This window comes from Arachis ipaensis, chromosome B4 (assembly GCF_059453495.1).
Source record: "Arachis ipaensis isolate K30076 ecotype BB chromosome B4, ASM5945349v1, whole genome shotgun sequence".
Lineage (NCBI taxonomy): Eukaryota > Viridiplantae > Streptophyta > Magnoliopsida > Fabales > Fabaceae > Arachis > Arachis ipaensis.
Window position 1 is genome coordinate 535,500 of NC_142439.1, and position 22,819 is coordinate 558,318.

The window sequence follows — 22,819 nt, forward strand, 5'->3', positions numbered from 1 at the left end:
CCTTCACACACTTGGATACTTGTAGACATGCGAGTTTTATTAAGGAAACAATTAATATACATGATTTTACTTGAATATTGTATTGACTATCAATTTTAGAACCATTTCACTTGCCTATAACTATTTCACCCTAGGGCCCAAAGGGAAAAGTTAGAGAGAGACTAGATGCATATTTTGAAGAAACGGAGACGAAATTTGATGATAGTAGATGAACTCAGGACTTTGTCTTTGTCACTCTATCAAGCTTTCTCTTCTATGTATTGGCAAATTTCAACTTAAAATCAAATGCCAAAGGATAAAATCTCTCCTATTGTAGTGCCTGAACAAGGAATAACTATTGATCAGACATGCAAAGATGTGGTGGTCAAAGGTTACCAACCAAAATGGAGAAGATGTTTCATAGTCGGAGTGATCAAAACAAAACACACAAAATACAGACACTACACAGGAATTTTGTCACTCGAAACCACATCCATTTGATCATGTACATTTATTTCCCTTTCATAACAATTCCTTCAAGAATACCATCAGTGCCGAAGTTACCCGAAAACTGATGAGGATCAACAGGGCCAGGTAGCCGAAAAGCAATGGAGAAATGGCCCGGTGGACAAAGGTTGTTAGTTTGCATTTCAAACACCTGATTGTATCTGGCCACAGTCTTCTCCCCTGTTGTCGTTACTCCACGTATCAACACTTTACCATCAGAGTCAACCTCACAGCTGAATTCCCCTGCATTTATAAATTCATAGCATATTGTTACCTATCCATAATGAAATCTTTGAGGCAGCATGACAAACAAATAAAAGAACAAACTATTAGGAATACAGTAGCCCATCAGTGAATAATCCATATTTTTGAATTAGCAAAGTACCTATTGGGATTGCTGAAACATCAAAATGCATGTAAACTAAAAATACAAGTGTATCATTTTCTTCTTTCCGTTTGCTATTTTCATTTGGGGTAGGAAATTGTGACATATAAGAAAATAAAGACAAAAACATCTTTAACAGAATTCTCATTTCAAATATTATGCAGATATGACCACACTCTTACATCATTAATAACAACTTTTTGGCAGACCGTAGTGTATCAGTGAATGGTGAATGCAATCACCAAAGATAAAATATCTAGATTCATAAGTAATGATATCAAATCTCAACCTGGCAACTAAATTTGACTTACTTGGCCTGCCTTCTGATCATGGTTTACCATGACTAGGGTTAGACATAGATTCATCAATTATGGCAAGGCATGGTTTAATGACAACTCAAGTAAGCCAACCCTGTTGATGTTAGTTTATTATGATAGTGGATGCATATTTTAACTACTTGCAAGTTGCAAATAATGCTATCTGTGTTTGTGTTTCAGGTTTGGCAGTTATTTAGGTTATTAGCAAGCTAGGGGAAGTGAAGGTACACCAAAAACATGAAAGAGAAATGCCTAATATAGGTATCTATGGCCATCCCATGCAAATATGTAGTACAACCTTAGAGCTAAATGAATGCCAATTAATGTAACAGGAAAATCCTAACAATCCAATGTGAAACTTACTTTCTTCCCTCTTCACCCCAGGGAGAGACACGCGAAATAGGTATGAGTCTTCACACTCTCCAATGTCCATAAGTCCTATGATTGGACCTACCTGCCCCGTAACTGCACTTCCAGTCAATGCAAATCCATTCTTGGTAGCAGCAACAATATCTGACCACTCCTTTTGAGTTGGGTGAGAAGGAAGGAATAACATAGCCGGACCAATTTTATCAGCGTCAGTCTCATGTTCAGGTTGCAATGGAGCCATGTAGCTGTACATCAAATTTGTACCACTATACGGCACACTACTTATAGGTGCCACAACATGGACATGTTGCATAGGATCCTGAAACTCAGAAAACTCATCACTGCTTCTTTCTTTTTGAGAACTACTACAAGATGGGATGGCAGGCATGTTTCCATTAGGCTCTGACTTCCCCACTGACATGTTGTATGGAACATTATCATCAAGGGTGGCATGCAATCCTGCAGCATCTATGTCCACATATAAGTCCTCTAGTCTACTTAGCCTCTTGAACCTTTCAATTTCCTCTGGATTAATTTGGAAGATTTCTGGGTTGTTAATAAATACAATGTTCTCGATGATTTTGTTTTGACTTTTGAAGCGACATTGAGGATGCAACTCAAGTGGAAACAAATCAAGGAACTCAGGGTAATTCAAAGCACCATCTTGCCCTTGGTCGGATATATTGCCTTCAAAGAATCGGCGCAGGAAGGGCAATGTAACAATAAGTGATTTATTAGCCTTCCTAAGTACATAGTAGTAAACACGCTCCAATTTCACTCTTTTCATGAAAGAACCGGTTAGTTCATCATATGTGTATGGGGGAAGTCCTTCGGCTATTCTTTGCAGCACAGATTTTCTGGGGCTCTGCCCTTCAATATCAGGACCAAAGTAGGTAGCCATAATGAAGTACAAGAGAAAACTCTGATCATCACTAGGCATTCCACATTTTATGTTTCTAGATCCTAATCCTACCATAGTTTGAGAAGACTGGTTAGGCTGGGCCGCAGTATCCATTGGAACTAAATACATGTATATATATCACACGGAAAACATGACCCTGCAAGAAAATATAACAGCCATTTTTCATGTGATGTTTCTACGTAATTATTCGTTTATCAACCCAAACATAGAAAATGCATAACAAAAGAAACGACAACAAGAGCCTTGTTGCACGGATTTGAATATCATAACTACGGAAAAACACTAATTTTAATGTAAATCAAGTATAAATTGTTCAACATTAAATCCGGAAAAAAAAAAAAAAAGAAAATGCTACAATAATTAAGAAGTTGTTCAAAATAAGTTGATAACATTTTAAGAATCAAGTTGATAAGCAAAAGAATCATATATGAAACTTGAAGCAAGAACAAAATTGACGAGCAACTGTTACTCTAGTATAGTATGGATGCAATCGTAAATTACAAGTAAATGAACGAGATATTAGAATTAGGGAGAAAACATTGAGTACGTATTATTGAATGGCGAAGAAGAAAAGGTCTTCCCCGTCGGAGTCGCCTGCCCTGCCATGGTCTCTCCAACCTCAGCCAGCTGCCATACTTGCTCGCCGCACGCTTGCCACACCCAGAGGCTCTGAGACCCAAGCTCTCGTGGACTGGAAGGAATGGCACGTTAGGAAACCACCTGAATGGATTTGAGCGAGTTACAACTTACAACAGCCCAGGTAATGAAAGAAAGTTGGAGAAGTACCTGCATTAAAGAGGGAAGAAATTGGGCTAAGATCAACCGGCCCAAGAGTACCGACCCAAAACGACCCCTGCTTGGATGAAGGAGTACGTGGGAAGGTGAGACTCATATCAAACCTAACTAGCTGTCCCAATGAGCCTTACCTCACATGGCATTCCGCCCCCTCCCCATTCAAAAGGTCTCGGGCTCAACTCCTACCAACTGCAACCGAGAAAGAAAAAAATGATAAATATGTGAGGAGTGTGTAGGTGTGTGTTGTACCTAGGATTGGGAGTTGTCCAATCCACCCGACCAAAAAAAAAAAAAAAAAACCTAACTAGCTGTGGTTACCCTGACCCATAAAAAAAAAAAAAATCTAGCCGTACTTAGTTGCCAGTGTGTAATAAGATCACCAAAATATATATGGCAACTACTCGTAAAGATGTCCAAAACATCATTTTACGATGATTTTTATTTAAAAAATGTAACTTTTTTTTATATTTTAAATAAAAATAATATTTTTATAATATATAAAAATTAAGTCCTATAATTTATTATCCAATAATTAAAACGTAATTTTGACATTATTTAATATTCTTTTAGGTGTTTTTTTCTTTTTCACTTAAAAGAATATAAAAGAATATAAAGTAAATCTATGGAAGAAATAAATAAGGACACTTGGAAAACTAAAAAAAAAAAAAATAGAAAGGGATAAAATGTGGGAAGTGGAGGGTGAATTGAAAGAGTGGTGGGCAAGGGAGAGAAGAAAAAGAAAAGAAGAATATTATGATGATGATGATGACGATAATGAAGAAGTACGGAGGAGGTTGGGTTTTGGGAGGTGTTGTTGCTGTCGTCTCGTTTACTGTTATGTTATTGTTAGTGCTGCTTCGGCAACGTAAGAGATTTGTCTTGCACCCCTTTCTAACTCCATCATCATCATCCCCATCCACATCGCTTTCGGTCTCCGATTCTACCAATCCCAACTTGAGGTCTACGCTTCCTCCTCCTCAATGCAATTAATTAATAATTTTACATTTCTTAGCTAATTGCATTCACTCTGTAAATCTCAGTAATTTGGCCCCATTCCGATGTTCAGGCTTGCAACTGCAGGCTTTACAGATTGGGTTAAAAGGTTTTATATCTCCATATCCTGTTATTCACTGTTATTAATAGAGAATAAACAAAAATGGAGTGTAGGTAACGAGTCTTTGACCCCCTCGACGCTTCTCTCTTCCCTTTCATTGCCAGGGACCCTCCTTACCATGTAGCCTACGATTTTACAGCCCTTCTTCTTTTTCTTACACAGTAAAATTAGCACTAAAACACTTGAAGACTTCTCAAAACATTTAGCATATGGAAGGTTATATTCAGCAGCAAGCATTCCCTGATTTGAGCAATTTACTGTATGATTTTTTATATGGTAATAGCTTATACTGTTGTATTTTACACATGAATCTTTATATCTATCACCTTTTTAATAACCATTAAGTTCAGCACTTGGAAATATTTTCAAGTATACAAATCCAGTGATTAGTTTCCATCATATATAAAAAAAAATTTCATAGCACTAGATGTTTCCGTTTTAGCATACGTGTCAATACGAATACTTAGGAGTTAGGATAGATCATATTCAGAGTTGAGTTGTATCTTTGCTATTACCTACAAGCTAAAGCAGTGCCAAATATGTTGATTTGACAATGTGGAAGTTTTTCTTTGTTCTTGCAGGACCTCAAAATTTGTAACAGATGCAGATTTGAAGTTTTTAATTGAGACTTTGGATGAGAAACTCAATGAGAGTGATAAATGGGAGGATGTTATAGATAAAAGAAATCAGCAACTATGCTACACTGCGAAGTGCTGCAAGCCTAAGGTTATTGCTTTTATGCTTAATTCTGATTTTTTTGGGGGGGGGGCTGTTAACTTGGTCTTTTTGCTATAATTGTTATGATAACATGATGCTTTCATAAATGTTATGCATCTGATGATCTGAAGTTTAGGATGTTTTAATTGTTATATGGTGAGTAATGCTTCTCTAGGTGTTTCTTCGTTTTCTCTCTTGCACAATGTGCTGGCAGGCACAGACAAACACAAATGCTGAATCAATCCATCCTCTAGAGCATTTTATCTTCTATGTTGCATATTTATTTTTCAGTAGTGGCAACTTAGTATGTACACCAGCTTCAACAAGAGTAAAATATTGATTCTCTCTTTCTTGCACAATTTTGTCTGTAATTAATTAATTGATAGTTATAAGAGGTTACATCTTTTTCCTGGGTTCGCCTTCCAGCCTGTGATTTCAACTGTGGGAAACTCTAAGTTGTTACTTCTATATGCTTAGGGTGACAGAGCTTTGAACATGATCTATAAACTACATAGTTGTTTCTATTGGTCTTGCAGAATGGTCCTCTGAAATATTTGAGCGTGACTATATTCAATGATATTTCGTCTGAGATGCTAAGAAACTTCTATATGGACAATGATTACAGAAAGCAGTGGGATAAGACCGTGTTTGAGTATAATCAACTGCAGGCTTATGAATCTAAGGGTGTTGAAGTTGGCCGTACAGTTAAGAAGTTCCCAATTTTGAGGCCTAGAGAATATGTTCTATCTTGGAAATTGTGGGAGGGACAGAATAAAACTTTCTATTGTTTTATGAAGGTAATACACCCATTTGTCAATTTGCTCATAGTGGTGTAAATTGTTGCTTTCTAGATACTTGTTAGCTCTTCATAGTGTTACAGTACCCATAATTTAGCAATTGCATTCATATGTGGATGTTGCAGATATACCTCTCCTATCCCATATCTCTCAACTCGTTTTGGCTTCCTATCCTGTGACAGGGAAAATTGTATAGGGAAAGTAACAATCAAGTTCCTAGAAAATTTCTTGGATGAGAAGTTACAGATTATATATAACATAAAAGACATTGCTGTTTGTATGTTATATTATCCAGTAATAATTATCAACATGTATATTCCTCTCTTTTCTGTTTATCTAGATATTTATTAATCTTTCTTTTTTTTTTTTTTTTTGGTTTTGGGGGGGAAGGGGTGTTGTATACCCTAGTACTGAAATATTTGCTCATCAAATTGTTCTAATATCTTGTTCCCTACATGTTTAGCTAGAAGCTTCAAATCATTGAATGACTTTCATATTTAGTTTGGTGTATGTTGGCAAACACTTGATATCCTTCAGGTGTTTTGTGTATATTTTATTATTTAGCCAACTGGTAGGGTTCCTATTTGAAATCTATCCTCTAATAATGATAATTGCAAGGGAAATAGTACAGCGACAGAGCATATTGAAAGTCAATAGAAATTTTATTCATTTTGGGATTTCTTATTTTATGCTTTTATGATGCTTAATGCCTTCAACATCTCCTCTTGCAATCAATATTATTTTCTTATTTTCCATATTTGCTTTTGTTAGGAATGTGAGCATCCTTTGGCACCTCGGCAGAAAAAATATGTGCGTGTTGAGCTTTTTAGATCTGGCTGGCGGATAAGAGAAGGTAGGTAGCTGGTTAAACCAGAAAATTGAAAAGAAAAAAAGGACAAATCCTCCATAGTGATTTTCCTTTCTTAATGTCTGCTTCTCACACAAATGTTTGTTACCTCTTAGCGTGTTATGTCTTCATAAAATTTGCTCTAAATTGAACAATATATCATGACAACCTATCTCCACATATTTGTACGTAGTATACCATGAAAAATTTTTCATTGCTAAACCGCTGATATACTTGTGCGATGTTTTACTTTTAATTCATTATTTATGAACAATGAATAAGTGAATTCTTAAGTATAAGTTGACTGTTTTATGATTTCCATTTCTGGGATTACAGTACCTGGTAGAAATGCCTGTGAGATCACAATGCTTCATCAAGAAGATGCTGGTTTGAATATGGAGATGGCAAAGATGGCTTTTTCCAAGGGCATATGGAACTATGTGTGCAAGATGGATAGTGCTCTTAGAAGATACTCTGTTGTAAGCTGTCATTTATCAAGTTCAGTTGCCATTTCAGCCAGTTTAATGCAGAAGGTCAGTACTGTTAGTTTAACTTAAAATTACGGGAATATTTCTTGATGCAAGTTTGCTTTATACGTTAAAACGTAATGACCCAGCATGCTTGTTATAGTACCATCCATCTGTTCTAACTTTGTGCTTTGATAGATTTCTCTGATGGTTTATGGTGTAATAGTAGAAAATCAACTATAGGCAGGAGAAAAATGAGAAGATTTACAAATCCAGCACTGATTCTTTGGACATGATGAAGCTTTTTAACCTCTATCTTGTTTCAAGAATTTCTTGCACACAGACCTCTTACATGTCCCTAACATGATGACGTGTAGGTACCGCCATGCTTGGAACCTATAACTAGCAACATATCCGGAGCTCATTCTGGTACCCTCCAATTCCATGATCAAGTTGCTGATGAATCTCGAGTGCGGATGATCTCAAGGTGGTCATCAAGAAAGTTGCTGGCCAATAGTATACTGATTCTGGGGGGTGCATTCTGCTTGTCTCGTGGTCACTCTAGCCTCGGTGCTAAAGTTGTCATGGCATACATCTTAACCAAACTTACTAAGCGCGGCGGTGAACCTAAAACAAATCAATCCAAGCAAAGTTGAGGTCATAGTTATACGCATATACAATGGTAATGGTAAAATACAGATTGTTTTATTTATTTTCAACTTTTATGTATAAAGGTTATTTTAAATACATAATCGCTTCAAATTTCGGTAGGATGAAGAAGATTAAAAAATAAATAAATAAAACCCAACCATGACCGACCTTGACGATAATCTGGTAGCAACATTTGTTAAGCTATTTTCACTTGGTTAATTGTTTCACACGAATCTTCTATTTATTCAAGTTCTATCTTATATCTAATATTTAAAACCATTTCTATTTTCTAAATTTTAATATCTATTAATAGGGTTAAGTCCAATTATATTCATTACATCATGTTTTTTTAAGACAACTTTACCCTTCAGGTAGTGAAATGGAAACATAATTTCTTTTTTGTTTTAAATACAATTAATATACAAAAATAAAAATTTGGACTCACCAGGATTCCATGATTCAAAATAAAAAATGAGTAATGTTATACATCCTAATTTTTTTAATAAATTGTTTAATTAAATTAAATAATAAGACTTAAAATAATGTTAGTTATAAGTTATAACTGATTCGTTTTGTTAGATCAATTTGGTTGAATTTAAATAACAAAAAGATTTCGATTCATAGTATTATTCACAAAAATTGGCCTATATCACACGATCTAATGTCTGCAATAATTATTGGTCTAAAGTGGGCTAGGTCCAATGGAATAAAGGGCATGGTTCCAATGGTAACCCTAGCCCACAGCTTGCTCTAGCTTAGCTGAGTCAATCCTCCAAGTGCAGCAGCGAGGTCTCCCCCTCCTCTGCGACTGAATTTGCTGTGAAGGACCAGCTGCCGGCTGCCAATTTAGAAACATCCAAGGTCCTCCGCTAATTTGATTATAATATCTACTAATATTCTTTTTTTTTTTTATCAATTTCTTGAGGTTCTCGACCACAAGGGGAGAAGGATCACGCACAAAATAACACCTAAAACAAAACACCTTCTATCATACTCAAATCACCACAACTCCAAACAAAATACTACCCACTCCACCAAAGAAGAGATGCCTTGTCCTAATTTGATGCTTTGTCCCAATCTCTAAAGTCTCCACCAAAGAAGAGATGCCTTGTCTCAATCTGATGCCTTGTCCAATTTCTAAAGTCTTTTCAGCATGGCCATCAAAACAAAAAGAGAATAGAACCACACACAATCCAAAGAAATATGTATAATATTCTTTTTTTAATAAATACTTAAATTTAGTAAGTCATGTCGAAAAATAGATGGAGATTTTTTTTTAAATTCTTGGGGATTGATTTAGGTAATTATTCGGTTGAAAAATAAATTGGGGATTGATTTGTCTGCCGGAATAAAATCTTGGGATTTTTTGTATATTAATTTTTTTTGGAACTAAAATATTCACTTTTAAAATTCTTGCAAATTGATTTGGGTAATTACTCTATTTTAATTTTTTTCAAAATTTTATAATTTTTTAAAGGTTTAATTATTCTGCTGATATTTATAATTTCACCAAATTTTCAATTAGGTTTTTCTATATTTTTTTTCACATACTGTTTTTAATTTGTAATTAGGTCGTTTTCATGTTAAAAATATTAAAATTAACAGAATATTTCTCCCAAAATACATGTGGTCAAAGATCTAATTATGTTTTTAATTATGAATACTTTCAATTTGCAAAAAAATATTCAATTACACTAACATTTTTTACACTAAAAAGAACCTAATTATAAAATTAAAAGTAATGCAAGGACCTAATTGAAAAAAAATATATACAGAGACCTAATTATAAATTTAGTAAAATTATGAGAACTAACAGAATAATTAAATATTTTTTAAATAATTATTTATATATTTTAAAAAAATATATGTATAAATATTATTAGGGTAGACTACATGGATCAAATTGATATGTTACTCTCCTTTGATCACCTCATGTATATTCTTTATTCTTTTATTAATTGTCACATGTTTACTTTTCATCTCATCTACTTTTTTAATTGGCATTCTGTCAATCTTCTTTTACATATCCAAAATTAGCTGAGACGAGATTCTATCATCTTTTTTGCAATATGTGACACTCCAACTTTTTTTCGTATATCTCATTTTTTATTTTGTGGCTGTTTATCTATTTCAACATTCTCATCTCTGCCATACTTAATTTATGTTCATATTCACTATTTGTCGCCTAACACTTTGTTCTATATAACATAGCTGGTCTAATGACAGTGTAATAAAATTTTTCTTTAAGTTTTAAAGGTATTTTTTGTCGTATATAAAATTAGATGCATTTTATATTTTGACCAGCCTTCTTGTATCTTGATTTTTATATTCTCATTAATTTTTTCAATATTCTATATGATACATCCAAGATATTTAAAACACTTACTTGGAGTAAGATTGTTTCTTCAATTTTCACTTATGCATTATTGTTTTCCCCTTGCCTACTATACTTACATTCCATATATACTGTCTTAGACTCTTAGTGCGATTTTATGCTAAAACTTTTATCCCTCTACAACTCATCTCCACAACTCTAACTTCTCATTTAAATCTTCTATTGTTTCTCCCAGGCGGACAATGCCATCAACAAAAAACATGCACCATGGCACTGATATGTTCGGTAAGTACCTCCAGAACTAATGTAAAAAAAATATGGGTTTAGAGATAATTCTTGTTGAAATCTTACACCAATAGAAAATTCTTGTATCATATTACCTTGAGTTTTCACACTATAACCTCATCGTACATATGCTTAATTGCACGAATATATGATGATATGGATGTTATACTTCGGCCACTATCCCTCTAACCTCGGCCATCAAAGTAACAAACTCGAAAATAAAGGAGTCAAACAAAGACATCAAGCAGCAACCAACAATATGCACGGCAATATATTCCTTTTGCATAATGCGAAAAGATACCAACTCAAACTTAGTTCCTCCTCTATAAAGGCGAACGAGGAGGGCGCAACGAAGGCAGAACACATATAGCAATTCATTTAATATTATTTAGTAATCTTTTTAATATTCTTAAATACTAATTTGAGCGTCGAAATACTTTCAGCAGATACTCCACCCCTTGGTATTCATCCAGATCGACAAATAGTTTTACCAACACTTTTCAAAGGACCGAAAGAAGGCTCTATAGCTCGGTCACATTCTCAAGACAAGAACATATCCAATTCTTATTCTCTCTTTTTTCAAAATTTTCTATAAAACTTCTCTTGATATTCTATGATATGTTTTTTTCAAATTAATAAATACGATATTATTTTTCCACTTAAAAGAAAAATAATTTGTATTTTTGACATCCTGAAAATGGAATTAAGAAATTATTTCTTTCTTTTAAAAATTATTTAATTTTTACCAAAAAAATATTTAATAAAACGCTGAATTTTTTAAAAATTAAAATAATAATTTAGTCACCAAAGAAAAATAAAAATTAAGATTTCATGGATACTATCCAATATTTTCTTATTAATAGACCACTTCTAGCCAATTCTAAATGGTAGAATTTTGTTGTTGCTACGGAGCTTTGTTGGTGTTAATTAGAGATGTTTTAAGGATTTGTTTGTTGACAACTCAAATTTTTAAGAACTAACATGTTAATATGTTCACATTTTAAGATTTTGTTTTTTTCAAACTAAGTTAGGTTAATCTAGTGGTTAGTTTAAGTAAGTATAACCTATTGGTTAGTGACAAATCTTTAAATGAAACTTTAATCCACAACAGACTAGTTCTTGACTTGTTGAATTGGAGAATATTATGAAAAAAAAAAAAAGAGAGAGAGAATTCACTTTTTCGGCATATTATAAATCCAAAAATACTGTGTATATATCAAAATCAACAAAAAAAAGTTATTATATATTTATATATATTGTATAAATACATATATTATTTAATTTATTTTTAACGTATATTTTGTATTTCAATATATATGTTATATTAGTAATAGATTTTGGTGTAAATCTTGCATAGTTGTTATAAATAAATGAAGCATCTTCCCAAGATATAATATCGTTAAAGCATCTCCAATGTTTGATTTCATTTCAATTTCATTTTAAGTTTCACAAAATACCATATTAGGATTTTTAGAACTATATGTCATTGTCATAGTAGTGATTTGAGATTAAATATGAAATCTATTTTTCTAATATTTGGTTTCAATTTGATTTAAATTTATATAAGGTGGCAAAAATTGAATTGGCTATCTACTAAAGTAAAATTTCTCTATAATGAGACTAGTTATTTCGTCGATCATTTTCATTGCAAAGACCGAGAGCAGAGACGACATTAAGTAAATTATGTCTTAATATACTATTTGATCTAAGAGCCTCTGAACAAAACCTTTCCTTAGAGTTACTCTTAGAGCTTATTTGCTAGCACAATAGCACTTGAATTTTGTGAATAAAGTTGGTGAACAGACGACAGATGATTTTATATTAAATACTTTTAACAAAAATTCTCACACCTTAAACATAGATATAAAAAGTTGGAAATTGATAAAATATAGATGACAGCAATTGTTTAAATTAAGTTGTATTAGAATAAAAAATAAAATAAAATTGTTACATTTCAAATCGTAATAAATTATATTAATTTTATTTTTTAAATAGATCAAAATTATACTTTAGTCGTTGAATAACTTGATCTTAAACAAAATATGTATACATATCTTCTGTAAAGTGACAAGATGCGAAAATATAATGTAAAAATATAAATAATTTCATATTTGTATAAATTGATAAATACTATATTTTATTTATTTAAGAAAAAGCCTAAGAAAGCACTAAGAATGAAAGTATGCAACACTTTATTTCCTCCCAGCTCCACTTATATCTAAAAACTACCTCACATACATTAACCAACAAAATCTAGCATAGGCATATAGGCATTAACCAACAAAATCTAGCATGCATTCGTTATTCTTTGGTAACCCACCTACTGCCTCTAATCTGGTAACCACCGTAGATTTGATCACTACTGCTCTCTCCTCCGCTCTCAGCACTCGTATATCCAGACTGTCGACGGTGCTTCTTCCCCCTCGATACCCCACTATCGCTAATACTGCCATTCAAGAGCGGATCATCAATTCCTCGAATCACCTTCTTCGCAGCTGGTGATAACGATGATGACACGATGCAACTATCATCCTTTGTTCTTCTTCTATCCTTCTCATGCTTCTTAATATTTTGGGAGATTTTGTGTAATTTTTCATTGAACCTAGTAATCCCCTTCTCCACAGGCTCCACAGCTTGATGGACCGTAAACTTAACATCTTTCACAATCTGAATGTTACAAATCAAATAAATTATCAAATGTGTAAGTATATATATATAGTTATATACTACACAATCTGAAATTTTATCAAAAGGTAGCATTGCTATGAGCCATTGGATGACAAAGTGGTACCCGTCACTTTTTATCCCTCAACCACCACCATGATTCCTAATGAAGGATTTTGGTTATATTTTTCCGACCATGTAGCACTTTTAGAAAATCAATAAATAAAAGTTATGGAATACAAAAATTAACTGAAACTTGAATAATAATATAATTATTATGATTATTTGGATAGAAGATATGACCATAAAATAACTCAGTTTTAGCATTAGTATTAGCAAAAATTAAGGAAACTTACATATCCCCCACCACCAATAACAACATCCCGAACGCTCTCTCTAATTGTCATCCCACTCTTGGCATCAACATCTGGAGTAGGAAGACGCAGTTTTGTGGGTCGCTCACTGTCCCTGATTTCATCAGGGTCAAGAGGACAATCAGCAGAGTAATCTCCAAGAACTGCAACACTTCCAGGAAGGCGGTCTCCCATTAGCTCATATGGCTTGGATGGAAACACATACAGGTGAACTATGGAAGCAATGCCCATCTGTGCTGGATGAATACAAAGTGCTGTTTAAACTTTATTCTAACCCATATCTTGAGCAGTTATAAAACCTTAACAGATTGACTTATGAGTCGAATGAGGTTAAAGGACAAATTCAAGAAACAATGAATAAAAAACCTGCTTCAGTGCTGATTGACAAAACAAGCCCTACTGAACTCCTAAATTTCCAAGTTGAAATACTTGATGTATTACCAAGATTACTCAATGCCGGAATTGTCTACTGACCTCCTAACTTTCCTAGTTGAAATACTTGATGCATTACCAAGATTACTCAATGCCGGAATTGTTTTATATTTTTCATTTAGTAAGCATCTTGTATTTCATAAAAATTTGGAGAAATATACTTGTTACACAAAGTTTATCCTATCCAACCTTGGGACATTATAATGTTTCACACAGAGATGGTTTTCATAAATGAAAATGAAATAATTGAACAGCAGTATAAAGTCTGAATGTGACTCTTGGATATTGTGGTTAAAAAAAAAAAAAGAGAAGAAACAGATGATTTATAACCATCAATAAACAAAAAGAGATGCTAATTAATCAAAGGTCCAACTGATAATGATCTACTCTTCAATAAAATTACTTAAATTATGAGTAGGGGTTCGCAACAATTTCATGAACCTACTTCCATGAAAAACACTCAAATATCATATTGGTGATTAAAAAAAATAATGTAAAAATGAATGCTATAGCATCTATAGGCATTAGATGGAACAATTAGCAAAAGTAAGTTTGACATCGTTAGAGAAATTCACATGATCAAATTGCACAGTTCACTTCCCACGACAAAGATCAAAAGAGATAATTCATATTGCAGAGCATCTTCACCAAACAAGAGCTGCACCTGATCCAGGGTGGGAAGTGGAGGGCATTTGATCCAGTAGTGGTCACATAAAAAGTTTCCTCACAGCAGACAGCCAATTGCAAGATAATAAATACAGGACATTAAATAAAAAGGCAGTCACAGTCAACAATTAACAAAGCACATGCCAAGGCAAAGAAGGAAGCTTAACTCCAGTGAAGGGCATCTACCTCAATACAAATGATGAAATCTTGGACACTTGACTTGAACTGCAAACCCTGCGCTATGGGACTTTTGAATAAACCGAAGGTATATAGAAGAGCAATTGCCACACCTTGCCACCAAGTGAGGAAGACAATTGATTTAAATGTCAAAAATTTGGCCAATGGCTGTATATGTGCCAACTCCTCCTTTGTTACAGTGTAAAATTGAACAAGGCAGTACAATGCCCACGACTGACTGAAGTTCAAAACTATGGCCATATAAGGATACCTACAAAGGTAGCAAAAATTCATATAGTCAGATATCCCTCCATCAATCTTTTGACCTGTTGCCACCACAAGGAGCATATGAAAACTAACATTCCAATTACAGGAAGAATTTTATGATGAAACAATATAGTAACTCTGTACCACTGGATGCAGGAGATTCACAACGGAATAATTAACAATTAAGCATCAGTCAAACTTACCAACACAATCAATAGCATCTCACACAAATTTAGTTCAAAGAGAACTGAAACATCCTCCAAGTCCTTACTCATTATCAAGTAATTCTCAAAATTACTTAAGGAAAAAAGAAGGGAATGGATTCTCTCAATTTTTTTTAATAATTGACGGAGTAAAGTGTGATCTCTCACTATTAATTTTATAAGTGGGACAAAAAAAACATGAGAGAGAGAACAATAAAAGGTTAGAGATCACACTTTACTCCCTCAATTTTTTTTTAACAATTGAGAGGATCCATTCCCAAAAAAGAGAACCCCCCCCCCCCCCCCCAAAACAAAAAAAAAAGGCATACACACAAATTTCAATCTATGCTACTGCAAATAAAATGGCCATAAATAATAACTCAGATGAGGCCATAATCAATTACAGCATCCAAACAGAAAAGTGAATGCAAGCAATGGTTCACAAGAATCTTACTTGTAAATGTTATATGGTCAATGGGAATGATAATAACTTGCAAAGAATTCCATATTGCTTACCCACATCCCCATTTAAATTCTCCTTCACAGTATATTCCAAACGCTTCAAGAATCACCGCCGTAATTGCAGTCAACGACTTTATTATCATCTGTAAGAGATTGATATATTTAATGTAAGGAGAATATTTAGTTTGTGTATAAAAACAAAGGTTGAAACATTTGGTAATTGAAATGAGATGGAGTAATGAATAAGCATACATATTGTACAATACCAAATTTCACAATTTGGTAAAACTTTCGGCCAAGTATCCAAGGTTTAAAGAAGTAATTCATAGGAAAAGGATGTTTTACGGTTCCCTTGTCAGAAGTGTGCAGAAGAGGAGTTTTAAAAGTAGCCCGTCCTTCTCTTTCCATAAATTCAATGGTCCTTTCCTCACCACCTAGACAGGCAACAAGGTATCTTCCAAAACAATACATGGCGAATGACTCATAGCAATCCCTTAAAATCTCACAATCCACACTGATTGATGGATTGACCAATGATACAAACTGGTAAGATGAGAAGAGAGTTAGAACTGAAAAAGCAATCAGAAAATCTATGGCTAAGCAAAAGAAGTATTCTTACAGATTCAATTGAATAGCAGGGAACCATTAGGATAACTCCAATCAAAAACTTCTGCTCCTCAGGATTCTTGTATGCAGAAAGATGCTCAAATAGAAGATACATAGACAGAGTGAGAGTGAGGAGAAGAAAGGCAGCAGCAATAATAGTTGCCCATGCAGGAGGCGAGTATGACAACAGAATGATGATGTTGTTCATTGAGGTTAGAGAATGAGGACTTGAAATATAGCTAGCATAATTCAATTACATTATAGGCAGCTCAGAGGCACCTGTTGAATAATTTAAGGAAAGCTTAAAATAGAAATGGTGACCATAACCTAACATAGATTGCAAGGGTAATCATAATGGATATATAACATTGAAAGAACAGATAAGTGTCAATGAAGGGGGAGGAGGAGAGAAAGTAGTGCTTGCTGACAAGGACGTAGATGGGTGGAGGGACTGCTAATTGAGGTAGAAGGCAAAAGAAGCCAATGGTTTCTGTGTAGTGTAGAGGCCAAGAGGGAGAAAGAGGTGATCATCTTAGTATCCTGGCCGTACTTGGTATGCCGTTTTCAGACATCAAGTTTGAGATAGCTGCTAGAGTGTATACAGGAAAGGTACCACTGATTTGCTGCAAAAATGAAAACTGTCAGTCTTCACAGCATGACATAGGGAATATAATTTAGATTCAAATGGAGACATTTGCTAAGTACGTCTATTTTGACATGTACCTTTGGAAGGCAACTTCATATCTTCCAAAGCTATTGCCACCAACTGGAGAAGCAAAATAAATCCTTTGGTCCCTGCACCTTTCTCCAAATATTTAACACATCAGTGAAGTTTTAGAAGATGTTCTATTCTATCCTTTATTTAGACTATCAATTCACTGAAGACTTGGTCAAATAATCATAATAATAAAAATAATAAAATATAACACTAATCTATAAAGCATAGCTTTCCAATCTCTCAACATTTCTGAGAGAGAAAGTCCTCTAAGCAGACCATAAGCTTTACACCAGATAGATTTATAGGAAAGGATTAGAAATTTTTGGATAATGTGCAAATGTAATGATTGTTATAAAACTTAAGAAAAGTGCCGCTTGATTAATCTAAGGAGAAAGGGGGAATTAACCTAACAGAGTCACGAACTAAAAAAGTTAATCATCACACACTGTTCCCAACATAATGCCGAATTGAGTTTATTATATCATATGGAAAGATAATGCTATAAAAAATGTGGTAAATGTCTAGATGACGTTAGAAGGTTCAAGGAATTATGTTATTTGGTTTCCGAATTGGACTATGCTCAGATAGGTTGTGACATTTAAGGTTGTTGGCAGCAATGGTCTCTCAATAAGAGGGAGAAGATGGATCTCAGGTAGGATTAACTATTTGATTGGTTAAAAGGCTGGGCAAAAGTAAAGAAATACACTGTATCCCCATACTACTTAATTTGGTTGTTGACGTCTTAAGCTAGATGTATAAAAGGACACAAAGAGGGGTCTCATCGGTCATAAAGCTGGTTAACATGAACAACCCCTCTGAATTAGCATTGAACCTTGAATAGATCACGTCCAGAAGAATTAATCAGAAATTAATTATATCCCATAGAGAAAATTGGAGAGGGAAAAAGTAGACGCCCTTAAAAAGTGCATTCTGTTTGCTTGATCCAAATTATAAAGACAAAATGTAACTGCATCAATGCCTTGGTTAAGTTCACTTTGTAAAAACAGGACATGCCCAGTGTTCAAGAACAACTCCACAATGAGAGTCCCTTTAGAAATTAGGTCTACACCTTAGAGTGCAAATATTAGTAGCCTGATTTTCCACATTCGACCAGCACATAAAATATTGGCAGTTTAAAGGCACATGAATATCAGTATATATAACAAGTCAGTATTATTAATAATAATATGATCCTATCAAGTAATGCAGCAGAACTCAGAACCATGATCTTGAACATACAAATACCCAGAAATATGAGAGGGGTACAATCGAGAGAAGGGAACAAGGCCAGAAACAATTCAAACAGAAGATTTCACAGAGAGAGTAGCAGTAAACCAACAAACAAAAAGGGCAAGCAATGCACAAATATACAATTCTACAGAGTTTAACATCATTGAACTTTGGACTAATGCAGAAGATGGGGATTCCATGTAACATAGGGTTACACAGAGGACGAATGGGTTGAGAAAACACAAACCTGAGACCGACAAGGGCCCAAAGAGAAAGAGGATAGAGGAAAGAAAAGGACCGCAATTGCTTCCCAGAAGGCCAAAGGTGGAGAGGGAGAGACGAGGCACAGCTCGAGCGGGAGAAAGACTGGTTCCTTCTAGGTAGATTCGTGAAAACTTGAAATTGAACTTCATTATTTTAGATTTTATAAATAAAAAATAACTTTAACCGTTTAAATTTCAATTTCAAAAAAAAAAAATCTAATCCAAGTTGCAATTAAAGTTTTTTATTTTAATTGTTTATTTTGTACAAAATATTCAAATTTTGGTCAAAACTAAGAGCTTATTTATAAATCATTTAATATGAAAAAAAATCTATTTTTTTTTTTAAATAATTCATTTCTATTTAAAACTCAATTTCATAATTTGGAATGACTATAATATATTACAATAGAATTCAATTTTTGACATTTGACATATTAAGTTTGAAGAGTGTGAAAATTAATTTAAAAATCAGACCCCTTTTGATATGATTTACAAATAAAGAAAAAATAAGAATTGAAATTCTCAAAAAAATTCAAATAATTCATTTTTAGTTATTCCAAAGCAAGAAAAAGAATTCAACTCTTAAATAAATTCTAATTCCTAGCATTCTAAACAAACTCTAAAGGTTGCAAATGGGCATATCCATTCTGTCTCATATTAGTCTCGGTTTTAGTGGAAAGTGCCACAAGATTTGCACTTCATTTTAGCATCCTACAATCGTTAGGGTAAACAGATTATCTTGGCATTATCAGAGTTAATTACGGTTTTCTTGGCCCCATAAAACGTAGAAAATTTTCGTATTTCCAAAAGCATCTTTTATTAACTTGAGGATTTCGGTCAATATTTTTGTTGTTTTTCTATGTAAGCACTTTATGTGATACAGACTAATCAAGAAAGACCACTTTGAATTCTTTGTAACCCTTCATATAATTATTCATTATCATCCTCTAACAACTTGTAAAACACTACATTGTCTTCGTTGTTATCTTCATTTCGAATTTCATTCCCATCTATAGGCTCAGAAGAATGAATAGATGCATTTAGGTCAAATCCAGCAAACCCAAATGTGTCATTGGGCATTGTTACCATTAGATTTTGAGATGCCGAATCATCTTATACAACATCACTAGTTTGATGACCTTGTTACCCAACTCCAACTATTCATCATGCCAATGCCAAACTTTCTAGTTTTCCGAAAATGACTTTACTATTAAAATGTTCAAAAACCTCTCTTGTTTGCCATTTGCTAAATCCACACCTTGAACAAGAACATTTAATTTGATGACCCCTGGGAGATTGACGCTCAAGAGCAAAATCTAAAAACTTGTTTAAACTATCTATGTACTCATGTATGGTTTGTAGATTTTCAATTCATGACTTATGATTGACATGACTAAGAAAATACAAATAGAGACTTTTAAAAAATCTATACATAAAAAATCTATATATGCTAAAGGCAAGAAAATTACTTTGGTATGTGCAAACTAAGAATTAAAAAATTACTTAAATAGTATTCCCAAAAAAGCTACAAAAACAACTACAATTACCTCTTTCAGATGATAATTTTGGAGCAGCAATAGCTTCGTGAATATTTTCTTTGTCAAATATTTTCTTGTAACCTTCCAGAAACCTAGTCCTAGTCAAACAGAAGTTCAAACAAATGAAAATATGAATTAAGACATTTATTAATTACTGTCAAAGAACAAAAATTAGGAGGCAGCTTTCTATAAATGCTTAAGCTATATGACAGCTTATCCATTCCAGACATAATGGGCATCATATATCATTCAAATCAAAACAAAAAATAGATTGATTGATGAGATCATGAATCTATACATAAAAAATCTATACATGCTAAAGGCAAGAAAATTACTTTGGTATGTGCAAACTAAGAATTAAAAAATTACTTAAATAGTATTCCCAAAAAAGCTACAAAAACAACTACAATTACCTCTTTCAGATGATAATTTTGGAGCAGCAATAGCTTCGTGAATATTTTCTTTGTCAAATATTTTCTTGTAACCTTCCAGAAACCTAGTCCTAGTCAAACAGAAGTTCAAACAAATGAAAATATGAATTAAGACATTTATTAATTACTGTCAAAGAACAAAAATTAGGAGGCAGCTTTCTATAAATGCTTAAGCTATATGACAGCATATCCATTCCAGACATAATGGGCATCATATATCATTCAAATCAAAACAAAAAATAGATTGATTGATGAGATCATGAAGGTGCAGCTGAACCATGATGTGATGTGTGTTAAAGAGTTTAACCATTTCGAACCCTTCTTACAGTGGAAAAAAATGCAGAACTTGAAGGTGCTACCATATCAATAGAACATTGATTTAAGTATGAAATCGTTCGCAAAGGAAATGTCATGCATATCAGAGAAATAAGAGGCTAAGACTAATGACATCTTTTAAAAAAAATTATAAGAAATTCAGTGAAGACCTTACCCCAATTTCTTCTAACAAACCCCAATTTCTTACCCAAATCAAAACCTAGAATTAACCAAAACAAGTAGTAGCAGTTAGCATAGAACATGGCATATTTACAAATCATCAGTAATCAAAAGAAGACGATGCGAATTTTGTATACAGAAGTAGAAGCTCAAGGAAGCTCGAAGGAGAAGGAGAAGCTCGCAGAACAGAAGCTTGATGGGGCAGGAGAAGCACGCAGAACAGATCACATCAATAGAAGAGAAGCGTTGATGGAGGAGATCGCAGGGGCAGCAATGGCGTTTCCTGAGGCGGCCGGAGATCACAGGGTCTCACTCTCACGCAGCTCTTGGATTAGGCGGAGCAGATCTGGGATGGATTACGACAGTGCACAACACAGACCTGCGGAAGGTGAAGGGGGAAGGCGACCTCGATGAAGAGAGGCGGAGCAAATCTATCGCAATAGAGAGAAGGCAAAGAGAGAGGTAGCGGAGAAGCCAGATGATGCGTCAGGAGGAAGAAACGACGGCTGCGAAGCTCTGCAGAAATGACAGCGTGGCTAGAAAGGCGGTGGCGAGGTCAAAGAGGAAGCGTTGGAAAAGGCAACAAAGAGGCGGAGGCAGACGCCATCGAAGAAGACAAAGAGGAAGGCGACAAAGGGAAGGCGGTAGAGACGAAGGCAGAGAAAGATGAAGCGGCGGAGAAGGGGAGAGAAGGCTTGGTGACGGTGAGGGAGGGAGGGAGAGAGGAAGGAAGGGGGAGAAAGAAGATGGATGTGAAGTGGTAGTTTTTGTAATATAAAAGTAAATTGAGGATAAAGTTGGAAAATTAGTTGTTAAAATATTGTGATTTTATGTTTAAACATTTTGGCGAGTAATAGTAAAGCATATTTTTTATTTTCGAAATTTATAAAATTTTAAAAATATTTTTAACGTTTATTTTATTTTAATTTTATTTTTAATTATTAAATATATTTTAAGAGATAAATATTAAATTAGTATTTAAAATATTTTGACATTAATAAAATGATACCCAATAAATATTATTAATAAAATAATTTTTAAAAAAAAATAAAATTTGACACACATATTTTTGAGTTCATTAAAATACATCTCTGATTAAAATGATGCTCAGATGACCACTGTATAATATATGTACTTAGGTGAAATTTTAATTAATTAATCAATATATCCTGAAAATGTTTCCTCAACTTTAATTTAGCTAAAGATCTCTTCTTCTCAGCGCATTCTCTCACTCTTTCGATCATCAATTATCTCAAATGTGCATATTGAAAAATGTATATAGCTAGACCTCTTGACAAATTTGCTATGGAAAAAAAAGAACCCATCAATATAATAAATAGTAAAAAATTTAATTGACAGAAATTACTAATTACTGATTAATTTACAATTCAAAAAGATGAATCACAATAAAACTCATCTAAAAAAAGCAAACAGGTTCATATATAATAATAAAAATAAATAAATCATATTTTAATTATTATGTTAGTTTCTATAATTTTATCAAATTTATAATAAAATAAGGGAATTAAATTTATGACCTTTTTTAGTTTAATGAAATAATACTTAACTTATAAACTTTTACTTATATTCTGTTCAAACTCAATAACAAATAATTTATGAGATAATTTTATTTTGTCTTATGAATATAAAAAATATAATAAAAAAAAGAAAAAGAAAGCTGACTGTCACGGCCTTGGACACACTCCAACGCTACCGTGCCGGCACTCGGACTTATTCAACCTCTTGAGCTAAGACCAAGTCAGCCTAACCCTCAATATTTAGCAAGAAAGCTAAGAACACAAGAGA

General features: G+C 33.6%; 3 protein-coding genes across 9 annotated transcripts; 1 reads left to right on the forward strand and 2 right to left on the reverse strand.

The window, feature by feature from the left end:
* Nucleotides 1-172: 172 nt before the first annotated feature.
* LOC107638391 (increased DNA methylation 2) lies at nucleotides 173-3,397 on the reverse strand. 2 transcript variants are annotated; one of them, XM_016341643.3, is made up of 4 exons: nucleotides 3,266-3,397; nucleotides 3,027-3,199; nucleotides 1,552-2,615; nucleotides 314-729 (listed from the first exon to the last, which is right to left on the reverse strand). In XM_016341643.3, exons 3-4 carry the CDS (start codon nucleotides 2,585-2,587, stop codon nucleotides 491-493), a joined length of 1,275 nt encoding a protein of 424 aa, XP_016197129.1. In that variant the 5' UTR covers nucleotides 2,588-2,615; nucleotides 3,027-3,199; nucleotides 3,266-3,397; the 3' UTR covers nucleotides 314-490. The 2 variants fall into 2 exon arrangements, with proteins under 2 accessions (XP_016197128.1, XP_016197129.1); XM_016341642.3 differs by lacking the exon at nucleotides 3,266-3,397 and having other exon boundaries at nucleotides 173-729; nucleotides 3,027-3,265.
* A 552-nt stretch (nucleotides 3,398-3,949) lies between these two features.
* On the forward strand, nucleotides 3,950-8,046 carry LOC107638392 (Polyketide cyclase/dehydrase and lipid transport superfamily protein). Its single transcript, XM_016341645.3, has 6 exons — nucleotides 3,950-4,233; nucleotides 4,970-5,114; nucleotides 5,642-5,902; nucleotides 6,674-6,755; nucleotides 7,086-7,282; nucleotides 7,594-8,046. Exons 1-6 carry the CDS (start codon nucleotides 4,028-4,030, stop codon nucleotides 7,870-7,872), a joined length of 1,170 nt encoding a protein of 389 aa, XP_016197131.1. The 5' UTR covers nucleotides 3,950-4,027; the 3' UTR covers nucleotides 7,873-8,046.
* Nucleotides 8,047-12,583: 4,537 nt separating this feature from the next.
* On the reverse strand, nucleotides 12,584-21,790 carry LAZ1 (organic solute transporter ostalpha protein (DUF300)). 6 transcript variants are annotated; one of them, XM_088483518.1, is made up of 12 exons: nucleotides 21,151-21,790; nucleotides 21,009-21,053; nucleotides 20,501-20,589; nucleotides 20,097-20,185; nucleotides 17,062-17,133; nucleotides 16,767-16,961; nucleotides 16,352-16,617; nucleotides 15,985-16,275; nucleotides 15,787-15,875; nucleotides 14,810-15,071; nucleotides 13,508-13,756; nucleotides 12,584-13,154 (listed from the first exon to the last, which is right to left on the reverse strand). In XM_088483518.1, exons 7-12 carry the CDS (start codon nucleotides 16,544-16,546, stop codon nucleotides 12,789-12,791), a joined length of 1,452 nt encoding a protein of 483 aa, XP_088339644.1. In that variant the 5' UTR covers nucleotides 16,547-16,617; nucleotides 16,767-16,961; nucleotides 17,062-17,133; nucleotides 20,097-20,185; nucleotides 20,501-20,589; nucleotides 21,009-21,053; nucleotides 21,151-21,790; the 3' UTR covers nucleotides 12,584-12,788. The 6 variants fall into 6 exon arrangements, with proteins under 6 accessions (XP_088339644.1, XP_088339647.1, XP_088339645.1 ...); XM_088483521.1 differs by having other exon boundaries at nucleotides 17,062-17,139; nucleotides 21,004-21,053; nucleotides 21,151-21,752; XM_088483519.1 differs by having other exon boundaries at nucleotides 16,763-16,961; nucleotides 21,151-21,726.
* Between the last annotated feature and the right edge of the window lie 1,029 nt (nucleotides 21,791-22,819).